The sequence below is a fragment of the Dysidea avara genome, chromosome 8 (genome assembly GCF_963678975.1).
Source record: "Dysidea avara chromosome 8, odDysAvar1.4, whole genome shotgun sequence".
Classification (NCBI taxonomy): domain Eukaryota; kingdom Metazoa; phylum Porifera; class Demospongiae; order Dictyoceratida; family Dysideidae; genus Dysidea; species Dysidea avara.
Genome location: NC_089279.1, coordinates 17,273,424 through 17,288,845, shown reverse-complemented (window position 1 = coordinate 17,288,845; position 15,422 = coordinate 17,273,424). Strand labels below are relative to the sequence as shown.

The window sequence follows — 15,422 nt, the reverse complement described above, 5'->3', positions numbered from 1 at the left end:
TATCATATAATCTATTATATGTTGTAGGGTCTTGTTTTGTACGTACTGATCAGCTGGATGGAGAGACAGACTGGAAACTAAGAATGGCTGTACCATCATGTCAACAGCTACAATCAGACCAGGTCAGTGTAAGGGACACTGTATTACATGGAGGTAAAATTAATTTTAATTTATAAGAAATAGTTGACCAGTGTACTTACATACATCGTACATATGTACATGATGGTTGTCAACATCTCTTGCTGTGTAGTGTGATCTTAAGAAAAAGAATTTTCTAGGAAATCGCTACTTTACGACAACCATAAAAGTTAATACATAACTGATTTAAGCACACTGTGGTAAATATGCACATGACCCCTAACATGAGTGGCACTTGTTTATAACCTTTGTATAATGCTCATGCACACAGCATATGCTATATTCATACGTGCATACCCACATGCGCACTTTTAACATTGTTTATTCATAGGGGAAGTTAAGCACCACAAGCCAATCACCAGATCAACCCATGCAGACAGTCCACTTAAACTGTTTATGTACTTAAAGTTGTTGGGATGTCCACTGGTTACCTGCCATATATGGGCTGTTTATCTGATGGCTACTTGAAAATTACCAAATCCATGTTTTACCATAAGCAATAGTATTATTTGATCTAGTATACAATCAAGAGATGATAACATCTCATAATAATCATTGAGGTATGCAGTGTGTAATACTTAGTCGACTTAGTGGCTCCAGGAGAATGCAAACATTTGTAGTGCCACTTGTCTGGTTGCCATGAGCAACTAATATGAACTACTTATCCCTATCATTATCCTGGGTGTGTATGTAGCACTATGTCAATTGATGTAATCCAGTGTTCTCTTCACTTCACTGGAATTTGTGATGGTGTCAATTGTCTTGTGCCACTTTATAATAATGGCCAGCCCAATTCTTCACTATATTTATGAAGCCTATTGTATGACTCTGCCATTTTCTGTCAAAGTTTCAGACCTTTCTTCTGTTGTTGTCTATATATATACTGATCCTGGCAAGTGTGTAGTTCTTGATGTGAGGTATGTTACTGATTGATAACTAAGTTTTTTAGCCCTAAAAGTAATGGTATATACCACCTTTGGGTACAGTGTTGGGCCACTACTTTTAAAAAGTAATATATTACTTATTACTCGTTACTGCCACTGTGATGAAGTGCATTACAGTTATATATTACTTCAGTTTAAAAGTAACTAATATTACACAATGTATAAAGATACTTTGTTAGGTAATAATATTACAGTAACAAGTAGTAATGCACTACTTTAGTAACGCACTACTTATGTGAAGTAACTATCCATCAGGTATTACTAGCTTTGGAAATGTAACGTGTTATATTACTTCGTTACTGCATTAAGTAATAGTATTACATAACGCGTTACAAAAGTACGTTACGCCCAACACTGTTTGGGTATGTATGTAAAAATTTGTATATAGGTGCACTTGACCAGATCTGAAATATTCCAACAATCACGTAAGCCTAAATCTATAGTGAATAGGTGAAATACTTGCGTATTATTTTTAAAAATCCATAATCCATGCTTTGTTCTTAGTAGAAAAAAGGGTCTAACGTGATCAATCTTTCTTTACTAATTTTGGCTTTGTATGTAGTAAAGAAAATGATACAAGGAAAAACTTACCCAGTAGTCAATTCCCCTATTCATGGTGAACACAATGGTGACTTCATGTCATTATAAGTTACAACTGTTTAGTAAGTGCCGGTATTTTTTCCCTATACTTGTTGTACAAATTTATCTTTCTGTTGTTGCTACTTTGTACTGTAACTCCCAAAGTTTATTGACGTATGAGGATGAAACTTTGCCAGAGCAAACACATGGTAAGTAGGAATTAGAAAACTGCACTACTGTGTCGAATTTTTGCAGATCTGGTCACATTTTGTTTTTGTTATGGTGTCAAATGCTAAAACTCTTGTCAAATGTAACTATAAAACTCAATGAAGTTTTTACAGTGCAATGACACTTAGCGTATCAATGACAGAATCATCTTATCTCCTCAAAAGAGTTTAATGCAGACACTACCTTGTGTGTTGGTTGTATAAAAGACAGAAGATACAGATGTCCTACAATAGCTATATGCAGGTCATTGAGATTCCTAATAGTGACAGATAGTGATTACAGTGTCCATGGTAACTAAGTAGTGTGCCATGACTGCACCACCAGCTGTTGTTGTACCACAATGGGATTCAGTGTATTGTAGAACTGGATTCCTTTCAATATTAACTATATGGTTGCCTTTTGAAGTAATTGTAATGGCTAGGTCTAAGTGTGCGTATAGCTGGCTATAGAGAAAATCATGCACTTTTTTAAACCAGCCAAAATATAACTTATAGTATGCAAGTCACCTAAACATTTAGACCATTGGTTATCAATAATTGTAAATTGTCACGTATATTGAAACATGTACCTACTACAGTAAATGGGTTCACATTATTCATAGCAACAGTGGTACATACAGTACATAACATAGTTACATACTGCATAGCCGAGGGATGAAACTTTGGCGAATTTTGCAAGTCATGATAGCTTCATGAGAAATATGTATAGCTACATATTAACAAAAATATTCACAAACACTTTTTAAGTTTTTTTCATGAATTAAAAAATATGAATATCATATTTCACGAAAGTTTAGTCCCTTGAAGATATCCAGCTATACTAGCTGTATACACAGATTATGTTTTATCCTAAAATACATAAACAGTCTACCTCATGAAATTTATACAAGCAGTAAATTATGATTTATGGTATCAATATTTGTTGTGATCTAATACTAATACCATGCATACCTAATACCCAGTCTAATTTATATTTTTTAATTCTGTGTACAAATATTTATATAGAGATGTTTACATATGTTTGAAATTTTTATGATAAAATTGATGTATTTGTGTTGTGTGTAAAAATGCTATGAAGTAAGTTAGTTCCTCTAGTGATTAGAAATTATGTAGGATAAAATCAAGAGCACTATTATTAACTCTTGATAAAATGCATTTGTAAATTTGTAGTCTATTATTACATCAAGTTGAGGATCTGTTAGACTAAGTATAGGTTGAAGAATGTTAACAATATTGTGGTCCATACCATTGTCATGAATGTGATTAAGAACTTCATTAACAGAAGTCAATGTGGCATGCTAATTGCTGCACTTGCTTATCCTATATTTAGTAGCTGACAATCCACATTTTTGGAATTCAAAGTTGGCCGTAGTGCTTATCATAACGTATATTAACCTCCTTGTGTTAAGCCAATTCAATGAATTCAACAGTTCAAAACTGTGATCAATGTTTAAAACTGTTTACCACTTGTCTGTTACAGCCATCTGCCTAATAGGGGCAAGTATTTTGACCTACATTTTCAATACTGGTTGTTATTGCCTAAAGAATCAACATTTAGGTGTTCTATTTGATGTGAAGCACATGTCATCCAGTTTACCTCATACCATATGTCTACCTTCTCCACTTTGCCCACACAGTAGAATCCATTAGTAATGGGAGGTCATTGTTTAGACTTGGCAGCTAATGCTAATAATGTTTTATTCTGATGAACACCACACCAATAATAACATTTAGACCCTTTGTTCCTGGGAGTTCCCTACTAATGGAAACTTAAATCCTATTAATGTTTCTTATTATCATGTATCAGAGTTGGTATCTATAAAAGGTATCAATTCATCTTTTATCTTGTAGCACATGTCTTGCTATCCCATTGTTGCTAATTGTATATGTAATTATAGTTATAATGCTGAGCTGTTTGGACAAAGATTGTTGTAACTCAATTGTCACCTTGTGTTAATACTGATTAACGAGTTCTTAACACTCTGCAACTGACATTAAATTTGCAATAAACTGTTCAAGATGGACAGCAAATGCCTAAGGTTGTTTGTGTGTGAAAAGCAGATGGCTATAGTAGGCAAGGTGCTGAATCGCTTTGTCAAAAATATGTTTTGGGAAATTTAATACTTGACCAAATTTCTCATTTTTGCAAAATGAGCTTGTGATGTTTTGTGTACCCCACAATCAATGGTTGTTAACTTGTTAGTGTTATACTATAATATTTGAACATGATGCAGCTCCTGGTATTATTATTTAGTTCATATTTTAATTTTGTATCTTTAAAGTAATCATGTACGTATATTTGTGCTTCACTTTGATCTCTAATGAGCTAATGCAATTTAAGGTAAATTGTTTCTTTGAATATCAATTATTAAGCACTAGTCAACACAAGCCACACGAGTGGTAGATGCATGTGATAGTATTATTTCTCCATGTGTAATGTGCATAATGTGGCAGGCTTGAATTGAATGCATGCAACTGTAGAACCCATAACTCTGAATTGACATGATGGCACACAGAACTGATTGCATGGGACAGTGAGGATTTGAATGTCTTCTATTCTTGATACATTACGTTATCTCAAACAGCTTGTGTACTGTAATACCATGTAGCAGGATTTTTTTGAGATGTTTGCGGATTGGCAGCTATCCACGAAAATTTCCCCCTTCAAAATCTGCAAAAATGGCATCCACAAAAAATTTTCCCCTCGAAAAAATGTGATTTTCGTGGATTTCATGGTTGCTTGGCTGTCCACAAAATTTTCTTCCTCGAAAATTAACGATTATCAGGGTTAGTTCTATGTTTTCTATAATATGTACAAGTTGAGCTGAATCCTGAAAAACAGCTAAAAATTAAAAGTGGATTTTTTCTCAACAGAGTTAACATTTCAGCCTACCAGATGATCAGTGGTAACAGCAAAGGTGTCAACAACAAACATGTACGGTTTGGCTCCATTACAACTGAGTTCAGGAAAGGGCTGTATTGAACACTGTACTTATATGGCTTCCCCATAGGAAATGTATTGTGACAATTTTGATTGGCCGTAAATATTATGTCAGACATTTGAATAAAAAGATATTGAAATATTTTTAGCAGGTCAAGCAGTACTACAAATGAGCCAAATTTCAAGATCGTGTGTAATTGCATCCATGAGTTATTAAATGTTTTTGAGGATTCAGCTCAACGCATACATACTATATATAATAGATAACTTTAGTGAAAAACTAGTATCCTTAAAATAAAACCACAAAAATCTTGAAATTTATCGATCTACAAAAATTACATCCTTTGAAAATTTGTACGAAGCTTAGATCCTTGCTAAACTTAAATCATTACAATGAAAACTCTTATAGGTCTGAATCAATTTGAAAAAACCTCCACAATGTTGGTTCCATCTCGTATCATTACCTCTGTTACAAAATACAGGAACTGTGTACCAGAAGAGACAGTAACTTTTTTTGATCATTCTTCTCAACTGTTACTAGCACAGTACTTAAAGTTAAATTTCTTCTTCTATGAACATTTGTATCACATCAAAAATATTCTGCCCAAGTATTTCATAGTATAACTACTCTTGTGAATTTTTACCATTTTGCCTGGTGTTCAAGTAACATTTCACCCTAGCTATTAAACTATACTATATAGTGTACAAAGCTGGTACATACTAGACGTATTGCAGGATCAACTTCTGATCTCAATGTTGTACTCTCCTTTATGTTTTGCTCAAATTCTGGTTAAAAGTATGGCCATGATTTGCTTTTTGCTTTATCTTTCGTCCCATTGTTTGCATAGCACAAAATTAAAGTGCACTAGGCATTCATTTGAAACTCAGCGTGTATTCAAAACCAGCTTGAGGCAATATGATAATCATTTAATATGCATATGTGCATAGCTATGGATTAGTAACATCATGCATTACTCCATAAACACATTCTTCAGTATTGTCGAGACATGTCAGTGTTGGCTTCTTTGTTGTAACTGAGTTACTAATGGAAATTCAGAAGGAAATACAATAATAACAATGAACATTACATGGTTGTGATGTAATTATTTTTATTATTTTAGAATGACTTCAATGGTGATGTCACTGTACGTATATGTATGTACAATACACACATGTAATTTTTTATAAGTGATTTAATGTGTATAAAACAAGAATCTTATTTCTCAGGACCTGCTCAAAACTTCTTCAACAATATGGGCAGAGAAACCACACAAAGACATTTACAGTTTCACTGGGAAATTTTCATGTGTAAGTGTTTTAACACAAATCAATTACTGGTACTTGACAGGATTTATATCCATTATTTAGACATTACCTGGCGGTGAACAGAAGGAAGAACCCCTCGGTGTAGAGAACACATTATGGGCTAACACCATAGTTGCATCAGGTACACAGCATGTAATCCTAATAAGGCAGTATATTATTCTTAGAGATACCTACCACAAAGGTGCTTGATGACAGGATATTGTTTGTGTGAATATCTTTATAATGGTTTTATGCATTGTTGAGGTTGCATGTGTGGGTCTTCAGTGTTCTAAGTGGATGGTGATCTGTTAAATACCAACGTGGAGATTTTTAATGGTGTCAAGTTACTATGCACATGTGATTACGTCTCCATGTGGGCACACAGGTACTGCAGTTGGAATGGTCATCTATACTGGTAATGAGACTCGTAGTGTCATGAACACTTCCTCACCAAAGTCTAAAGTAAATACAGCTATAAATTGCTTTCTGTTTTGTACATAATAAATTCACAGATTGGTTTGGTTGATCAGGAGATTAACAATCTTACTAAACTCTTGTTCGTTGGTACATTAGTGCTGAGTGCTATCCTAACTTTTATTAACATTCGCAAGGTAAGTGACCACAGGTTTAAACATGCCCTTAAATTCTTAACTAGGGATTTTCTGAAGAATGGCAGGTTACTCTAATAAGATTTATACTGCTGTTCTCCTACATCATTCCAATAAGGTATACAATTACTGTTTAGTCGGTTCTAAGAACTAAAATAATGTTGTTTGTTTAGTTTGCGGGTGAATCTTGATATGGGAAAGCTGGTTTACACATGGGTGATAATGCGGGACAAAGGCATACCAGACACAGTTGTTCGAAACAGCACAATACCTGAAGAACTTGGACGTGTCGAATACCTGATGACGGATAAAACTGGAACACTTACACAAAATGAAATGGTGTTCAAAAAGCTATGTTTAGGCCAACAAACATATACTGATGATAATATGGATGAACTTCGTAGCTTCTTGTCTCAGATCTATCCACCTAGTGCTACTACTCCACAGTATAGTAAAGAAAGCCAAGTAAGTTATGTTGTATAGAACTGTATTTTTGTGAGTATCTAATACTTTTATGGCTTTAGAAAGTCCTGTTGAACCATTTTAGCAATGTTATGGAATGACAACAAGGATGTTTACTATGTACTGCTGAAATATAAAATTACTGATTAGGTTTAATAAATGAAGGAGTAGTGTTAACACAGAATAGCTATTGCTTTTAATTTAGCTGTTCAAAAGTTACAGAGAGGCTGTGCCAAGTAAAATATGTATCCTTCCCCATATAACGCTAAGCTGTGTGATGTTTTACGTAGATGAAGCAAAATTTACAAGAGAAGATACATGGTTCAGTTCTAGCCCTGGCTGTATGTCATAATGTTACACCAGTGATGGAAGAGGAGCAGTCATCTTTAAAGTGTGAAGATGATGAGGAAATAGTACTGTATGATAATACTACAGCTCAGTCACCTAAACCCATCAGATACCAAGCCTCCAGTCCTGATGAAGTAAGTATAGGATTATAGTGAGCTATTTTTAACAATGATAATATCATAAATGGGCTATTATGCATGCTCATATATACAGTCAAGATAGGTACTTATACAGCTGCTATAATGCATGACGCACTATTGTGCAAAACCCCTGAAGCAATTGCATAACCATTATATGTGTACACTGTTGTGGGCATACTATTATTAGGAACTTGATTCATGGCAGGTGAGTATCATACAGAATTATGCATGCATGTATAGTTCACCGATGACGTGATCTGTGAAGGCTCGTTAATTTAAAGCAAGAAGCTTCTAGTCTAAATCTGAGGGACCTGCTGATTGCTAGTAAAACAAATAACTAAGATCTAATTGAAAATCTTCACTTGAAATCTTCAACATTTTGAAAATCTCATGTCTAGTTTTGTCAAGTTTGTCAATCCCTCATCTGAATCAGTGGAGTATTGCTAGATCTATGGTTGAAAAGAATTTATTGCTATCATTTTTGTGCAGTGAGAGTTCATCAAAAAGACCAACAAATATCGTCATAACTTTTGAATAAAGCATTTGTGGAACAATTCACACATTTCTCACCCGGGAAAGCCTAGTGGCACCTTGCTTTTTACACCTATAAACGAGGTATGCAGCAGTTAAAGTGGTAGCAGACAAATTTGCACAAATCCGCACAAGACAACTTCCGTAACCCTCAACGCTCCATGGGTTAATAAAGCCTTACTGTGGTTATAACCACTCTGGGCTGGTTTGAGTTACTATATTTTGACCACTAGAGTAATGGTCATGGGTATGTGGTAGGTATATTTACATTTAGGAATGCTTTAATGGTGACATTTAGAACTCAGAAAAATGTAATACCATCAATGAATGCTCTTACTGCTTGACTACTAATGAATAGCTAGTACAGTGTATTGTTATGTTGGTAAACATCACATATACAAAAGTGGTAGTTACATGTAACTCGAGTGTCCTCAATTTACTGACACGTAAGAAAGACATTATATTATACATAGACGTCATGGTGTACAGACTGGTAGTTAACTCCAGCATCCTCTATATCAGGGAAATTAATGTATAAACTCAGCTGGCAGGAAATTATCTCATTGTAAATGTTTGTAAACCTCTAATTTGTACAGAACAGTAATTAACTCCAGCCTGTAAATTATCATACTGTATGGTAGGGACCACAAAGGTTTGGGTATGGCACATGAAAACAACATCACACAAAAACCGGCCTCTGACAACGATGAGGCAGTATTGGTTAGGCCTAAACAAGCCTTCAGATCAACCCGAAACGCTTTCAACAAGTTATTTTGAAATTTAAACAGAATTTTCTACTGACTGACTGACTGACTGACTGATGCCTTCAGACAAGCGTAACTTGATAACAGCGAAAACTACAGGTTTGATTTTTTCACTGTCTGATGTTGCTTCAGCCCGAGAGGTGCCTTTTGGCATACCGCAGTACGTACAATGCATTCTTCATGGTCTTACCAGTGTCCTCCTTTTTGTCCCATTCATCTTCACTAACAGCGAAAAGTGTTGATTTGGCGTGTGATGGTTTCCCTTCATAACAGAAATTGTCCGTATTTTTCATAGTGGCTACTTTGATTGCAGAGGTGCTTTTCGAACCGTTCTTGATTCATAATGCAGTGTAACAGGTTGAACATAGCTGACAATGAAGCGTAATGTGTACTCCACTTTTCAGATGATATTTGATAGCTGGGACAGGCGGGACCGTTTCCGTATGCTAAATACACAGTTATGTAGCAAAGACTTTACTCAATCATTTTATCTCTCCAATCAATTTATAAACCTGGACCTATATGATTGACTCCATAGTTACTGTACCTTGAAATCCATTAAATTTATATGCTTCTGAAAGCAGTATATATATAGACCGCTACACGTACAATGATATTCAGTGGTGTTATTGCTCAAGGCAAGAGTGAAACTCAATCAGGACCCTAAATGACTAGACATAATTGTGTTTTATTTCGTTTATTCATGTGTAGAAGTAGCAAGTAATTTATTGACTTAAAACGTATTGTTTACTCTTTGTCTCCTTTCATCTTTATGGCTTATAGCCAATGAAAGGATTCTTCGATTGACATTATAATAAAGCTCCCTCCACAATATCACCTGGTATCATAGCATTAATACTTATCACATTAGGACACAAGGAGACTATACTACTGTGTCATGTCTCAATTTTTCTAAAAATTATAAACTTTTGTGGAACGAAGCAGCAGTTATTGATTTAACTATATAAAATAGAGATTTTAATTTTTTCAGATACACAGCTACCAAATAACACAATATTAAATTTCTTCATGAAATGTTTGAAGTACGTACTATAGCTATAACACTGATACTTAAATCATACTAGCAGTGGTGAACTACCATGCATACTGTAAAGAATTGATACATATATTTATATTGTATACATATACCCATTACACCCCCTGTAAGTTTGTATGTGGAGCATTGAGTCAGTACTGTTGACCCATTTGACCCACTGAACCAAATAGTAATCCAGATGGGACCCGGATCTGACCCACATGTGACCCGGTTTAATTAAAATAGAGGTGTGCCCCAAGAGCTAGATTAAAAGTCCACAAGTTCCACTAGTTAGCTTTACATTTTTTTACACTATAGAAAAGATTGTCTACAAAAAGTGAGTAGCTATGTATTATCAAATGGGTGTGGCTCCACGTACATATCATCAAATGGGTGTGGTTCCACGTACGTATTATCAAGTGCGTGTGGCTCCACGTAAGTTTACATGCAGCTACAGAATTTCCAGAAGTTGGTTACCTACATTTCAAGTAGCAACACGGATCTGGTGATGCCATACATGCCCACAGAGCACAAGTGATACAATTCCGATAAGTAGGCGTGGCTCTATATACCCTGCACAGACTTCCTGAATGGTGGGTGTGGCTCCACGTAAGTTTCTTGAGTGTTTACAACTGCATTTCCACCAATACAATCAAGATTGTTAACTTATAGTCACATGTGATCTCATCTGGGGGCCAGATATTCAGTGAAGTGGATAAGACCCACTTGACCTGGACAAAATGTGACCCAAATGACCCGGATAATCCGGATGACCCGGCCCACTTACAACGCTGATGTGAAGAGTTTTATTATGTTGAAATACATACAAGTGCTTGCTATAAGGTATTCACTTTATCCAAGCAATTGTCAATGTAAAAATAATAAAAAAATTATGCAACAGATCAGTTTGTAGCTAACAAAAGGTTCCAGAAGCAGTCCAGTAACTCATTCCTGGATTTTATGTGATTTCCCCAGTCCCTTTATTGTCTCCTTGTGTCACTGTAGTGATGATTACAAGGTCTATCTACCCATATATAGCTAGCTTGCAAATAATCCAATCCATCAAGGTTAGCAAATAAATGATACGAGGTGGTTGGATTTTTAATTTTCCAAGTAAATTCATAGCTCACAAGTCTAAACTTTGTAATTGCTTGAACAAAAACCATGTGCAAGTACTTAAAAGGTAATACGTTGTATATATTTGTAAAACCTAAGCAAATTGAAGCTTACCATATATAGTAGGAGCCAAGTAACATAGCTATAAATGTGGTATAAACAGTGTGTACAATATTTAGTGATAAAAACCAACTTCATACAGGCATAAAATGGTAGCTAATGCTCTATATAGTTTTCTGGAGTAAAAAATGCTTTTATATATTTTGGATATTTTGCATGTACATGACATGATGCTGTATATATGATAATAGGCACTATGTTTGCCAACAATCCTAGAGTTTATTAAGTTAAACTTATTATACATATTTAGTACTTAAGATACATCCCCACTGGTGACAGTTTGTCTACTAGAGTTTAACATAATGGAGCCAGGCTGTCCTGCCTTGAATGGCATTATTGGTGTGCTACCATGGCAATGCTTGCATGTGACTATACATGGCATTTTGTACACTGAAATTTTAGTGGGTCTTCTTGTCTCATTAATTGAGGTTGCGTTGGTGAAATGGACCGAAAGTGTTGGGATGGCACTGGTTCACCGAGAACTCAACAGTATGCAGATCAAGATTCAAAATGGGCATATTCTCTCATACTCCATACTACAAATTTTTCCGTTCAAGTCTGAAACAAAAAGGATGGGAATCATTCTTCAAGTATGTGTGTGTGTTTTATTATGGTTTCACTACTGCTTTTAATAACACCTCACTGAGTTCGTGATTACCTACCCATTTTAGGATAATGTTTCCAAGGAAATAGTGTTCTTTATGAAAGGAGCAGACACAGTTATGAGCGAGATTGTTCGTCATAATGAATGGTTGGAAGAAGAAGTAAGATAACATGTTACAGCACATTCCGCACCTCAGACTATACTCCTGTGTTTACACACCACCTGTACTGTTTTAGTCTAGAAATGTTCTGAGGTTTATTTTATTACATTATGGTATGACAATGTTGTCAATGTGGTTGAAATTTCATACGCCAAAAATATTTCTTTAATATTTTTCCAGCTAAATTTATGTATATGCCACAGTTAAATGTGTTATGGTACAAGGGTGTTAATTCTGTGTTATACTGACCTCACACTTCCTTGTAGAAACCCTTAAGCAATTGGATTATGTTATCTAATAAGTTTGTTGTGTATGTTAGTGGAATAGCAGGTATCAGAGTTCTTGTTGCTTTGGTCACCACATATATAGTGTGACACGATGGCTAGGGAAGGGCTACGCACCCTAGTAACTGGAGCTAAAACTCTTACCTTAGAAGAATATGAAGAATTTGAGGTGTGTGTACTTCTATCCAAGGTTTTGTGAAAAATGACGTCTCTTTTTTTTGTATAGAAGAGGTACCAACAAGCAAAGCTTAGCATGACTGACAGACAAGCTAAAGTAGATATGATTGTCCAGTCACTAGAAAGAGACTTAGAGTTGTTATGTATAACAGGTGTTGAAGATCAGTTACAAGTGAGGACTTTATAAAATGCCGATTTCTAGACATATGAATATATTATCTGCATAGGTGGATGTAAGACCAACTTTGGAACTACTTAGAAATGCTGGAATAAAAGTACACACAGTTAATGTTCAGAGCACATCTATGTCAGTATACTAACAATTCTGTTAATTTTTATTGTTAGATTTGGATGTTAACTGGGGACAAATTAGAAACAGCTACCAGCATTGCCATCAGTTCTAGACTGGTGTCACGAGCTCAAACTATCTACACTTTCAAACAGGTTGTGTGTGGGTTTCCTTGTAGATCTGATTCCATTATGTACATGCACATGTAACCTCTTCAGGTTTCTAATCGCAGAGAAGTCCAAAGTGAACTACATAATTTAAGAAAGAAATCTAACTGTGCTTTGATAATTTCTGGCAAGGATTTAGAAGTAAACCCCACCCTGATTTTGTTATATATATATGCATTATATGAGCCACAGGTTTCCCTCACCTATGCCGAAACTGAATTGATAGAACTGGCCTGTAAGTGTCCAGTAGTAGTATGTTGTAGATGTACTCCAACACACAAAGAGAAAGTTGTACAGTTGATGAAGACATATACCAAGAAGCCTACATGTGCAGTAGGTATGGTGGTTTGTATCAATAGAAGATGTATGACATGTTGGTTACCAAGGTGATGGAGGTAATGATGTTAGCATGATACAAGCTGCAGATGTTGGCATAGGAATAGTTGGAAAGGTATGAAATTGTGTGTAGGCTGGATAACAATATAACAAACTCATTGTGACCAGACAAAATTTGGTTCTTTTTATAGTTTTTATAGTTGTCCATGTTTTAGAGGTGATGTTGAATTGAATTATACACTTGGTAGCTTCAAATTTGTCTTTTTATAGGAATCTTTATTCTTTATCCTTCATTTAATGTGTCATTTATTTTATATTTGCTGTCAACAAAATTCTATATTGTTGGTAGATGTTAGTGGTATTGAGCATATGGAGCCAGAGCCAGGTTTATGCCTTTCCTTACATTGTTTATACTGTCAAGTTTAGAATTTAGTCATTTTAAGCACCATTAGCCATATTCTAAGAATACTAAATTGAATTTAAATTCTATAGTCATGACATTTTAGTGGAAGTTTACTGGACCATGAATTTTCTGTTTTAGCTTGTAGTTGGTTGTGCAATGCATTATTTCATTGGAAATCTATTCTTGCATTTAGGTAGCTTTGAATAAATGTCCTGAATTAAAAACAGTATGCTAAAATCATAAATCTTTCTTCTTTGACTTAAGAGTGTAGTGTACTTGTATGGTTTGTATTCCATTCAGGAGGGCAATCAAGCGTCTTTGGCTGCAGACTTTTCTATTACTCAGTTTAGTCATCTAGGACGTCTACTAATGTGGCATGGAAGAAACAGGTCTGATAATTTTCTCAACGCTTATACTGTATTGACATAGCTTACTATAGTTACAAGAGGTCAGCTTCCCTTAGTCAATTTGTCATGCACAGAGGTTTAATAATTTCTACAATGCAGGTGCGTACCAATATATTTTATACGTATGAGCACTTTAAATTAATTTATTTTAAGGCCATTTTCTCTATTTTCAATAAGATAGCTGCTGATTCTCTATACCAAGGAATTCTTATGATTGGGTAAGAACAAGTGTGGTACTAGTGTATTCTGTATGTTATTGTGTATGTGTGTAGTTATACCACACTGTACACAATGGCTCCTGTGTTTTCACTTGTTTGGGATGAAGATGTTTCAGTAAAGACAGCACTAACTTTTCCAGAACTGTATAAAGATCTTATGAAAGTACATAAGCGTCCTCTTGTATCCCGTTATTATGATCTCGCCACAGGGGAAGTCACTGTCTTTCAAAAGCTTCTTGTTGTGGGTCATGATCAGTGTATACCAAGGTATGGGGAATAACACACAACAACATACATGTGTTTGCATTGCTGGTCAACCATTGTTTGATGTTACTCAAACTTTTTTACCTACCACAATTTAGTTTGCACTGCAGTGCCTATTGACTACATGAGACACAAGTCTCATGACATTATGTTTTGTTGAAGATGCTCTTGTCAATATAGTGTAATATGTCTGCTATGGCTTACCTATTTGTGTTGTGACTAACCACCCTTGTGTTTCATGTGGCGACATTGAATGAAGGAATTAGGTCAACCGATTGGAAGTTGACCTGCATGTAATTGCTTTTGACTGGGTATTTTTAGGTGCAGCCATCATGGGTGGATCCTATTTGTTGTTTAAATCTCATGATGAACACATTGTCTCAACATTCACTGCCCTGCTCTTAACTGAATTTGTGATGGTGGCACTCACAATCCACACTTGGCATTGGATTATGCTTCTAGCAGAATTGTTTAGTGTTATTGTTTATTTTGGATCTTTATTTCTTCTTGACAACTTCTTCGGTAAGTATAAAGGTGCTTGTGTCTTAAAACTAAACATTCTCTTTCGTACAGATGTTGACATTGATGTACAGTTCTTGTTTTCTTTCAACTTTGTTTGGAAAACACTCCTTCTCACGTCATGTAGTTGTGTGCCTTTAGTGATCATGGCTGTATACAGAAGATGTTATGCTCCTCCTGCGTATACCAAATTGATGCCAAGGAACTCAATGCTTAGAAATTGTCTATGTACATGTTGTATTGAGGATCACTAGCAGACAATTATACTATATATTGATTGTATATATGTAATGCCAAGTGTTATTCACTTAAAATCATGTAGTTTTTAATCCAGA

The 15,422-nt window shown here is 35.2% G+C and overlaps 1 protein-coding gene across 3 annotated transcripts in view; it reads left to right on the top strand.

Moving 5' to 3' along the window:
• Positions 1-15,422, top strand: part of LOC136265123 (probable phospholipid-transporting ATPase IIA) — a 25,184-nt gene extending 9,762 nt beyond the window's left edge. For all 3 annotated transcript variants that reach the window (XM_066059917.1, XM_066059918.1, XM_066059919.1), the window contains exons 9-32: positions 28-122; positions 6,057-6,137; positions 6,198-6,276; positions 6,520-6,596; positions 6,647-6,745; positions 6,790-6,860; positions 6,916-7,207; positions 7,495-7,686; positions 11,688-11,849; positions 11,931-12,023; positions 12,393-12,476; positions 12,534-12,656; positions 12,712-12,759; positions 12,830-12,928; positions 12,992-13,081; positions 13,133-13,277; positions 13,327-13,391; positions 13,980-14,068; positions 14,119-14,185; positions 14,240-14,304; positions 14,359-14,467; positions 14,514-14,571; positions 14,890-15,090; positions 15,142-15,422. In XM_066059917.1, the coding sequence (XP_065915989.1) occupies positions 28-122; positions 6,057-6,137; positions 6,198-6,276; positions 6,520-6,596; positions 6,647-6,745; positions 6,790-6,860; positions 6,916-7,207; positions 7,495-7,686; positions 11,688-11,849; positions 11,931-12,023; positions 12,393-12,476; positions 12,534-12,656; positions 12,712-12,759; positions 12,830-12,928; positions 12,992-13,081; positions 13,133-13,277; positions 13,327-13,391; positions 13,980-14,068; positions 14,119-14,185; positions 14,240-14,304; positions 14,359-14,467; positions 14,514-14,571; positions 14,890-15,090; positions 15,142-15,341 (2,684 nt within the window). In that variant the 3' untranslated portion in view covers positions 15,342-15,422. The remainder of the gene's footprint in view (positions 1-27; positions 123-6,056; positions 6,138-6,197; positions 6,277-6,519; positions 6,597-6,646; positions 6,746-6,789; positions 6,861-6,915; positions 7,208-7,494; positions 7,687-11,687; positions 11,850-11,930; positions 12,024-12,392; positions 12,477-12,533; positions 12,657-12,711; positions 12,760-12,829; positions 12,929-12,991; positions 13,082-13,132; positions 13,278-13,326; positions 13,392-13,979; positions 14,069-14,118; positions 14,186-14,239; positions 14,305-14,358; positions 14,468-14,513; positions 14,572-14,889; positions 15,091-15,141) is intronic.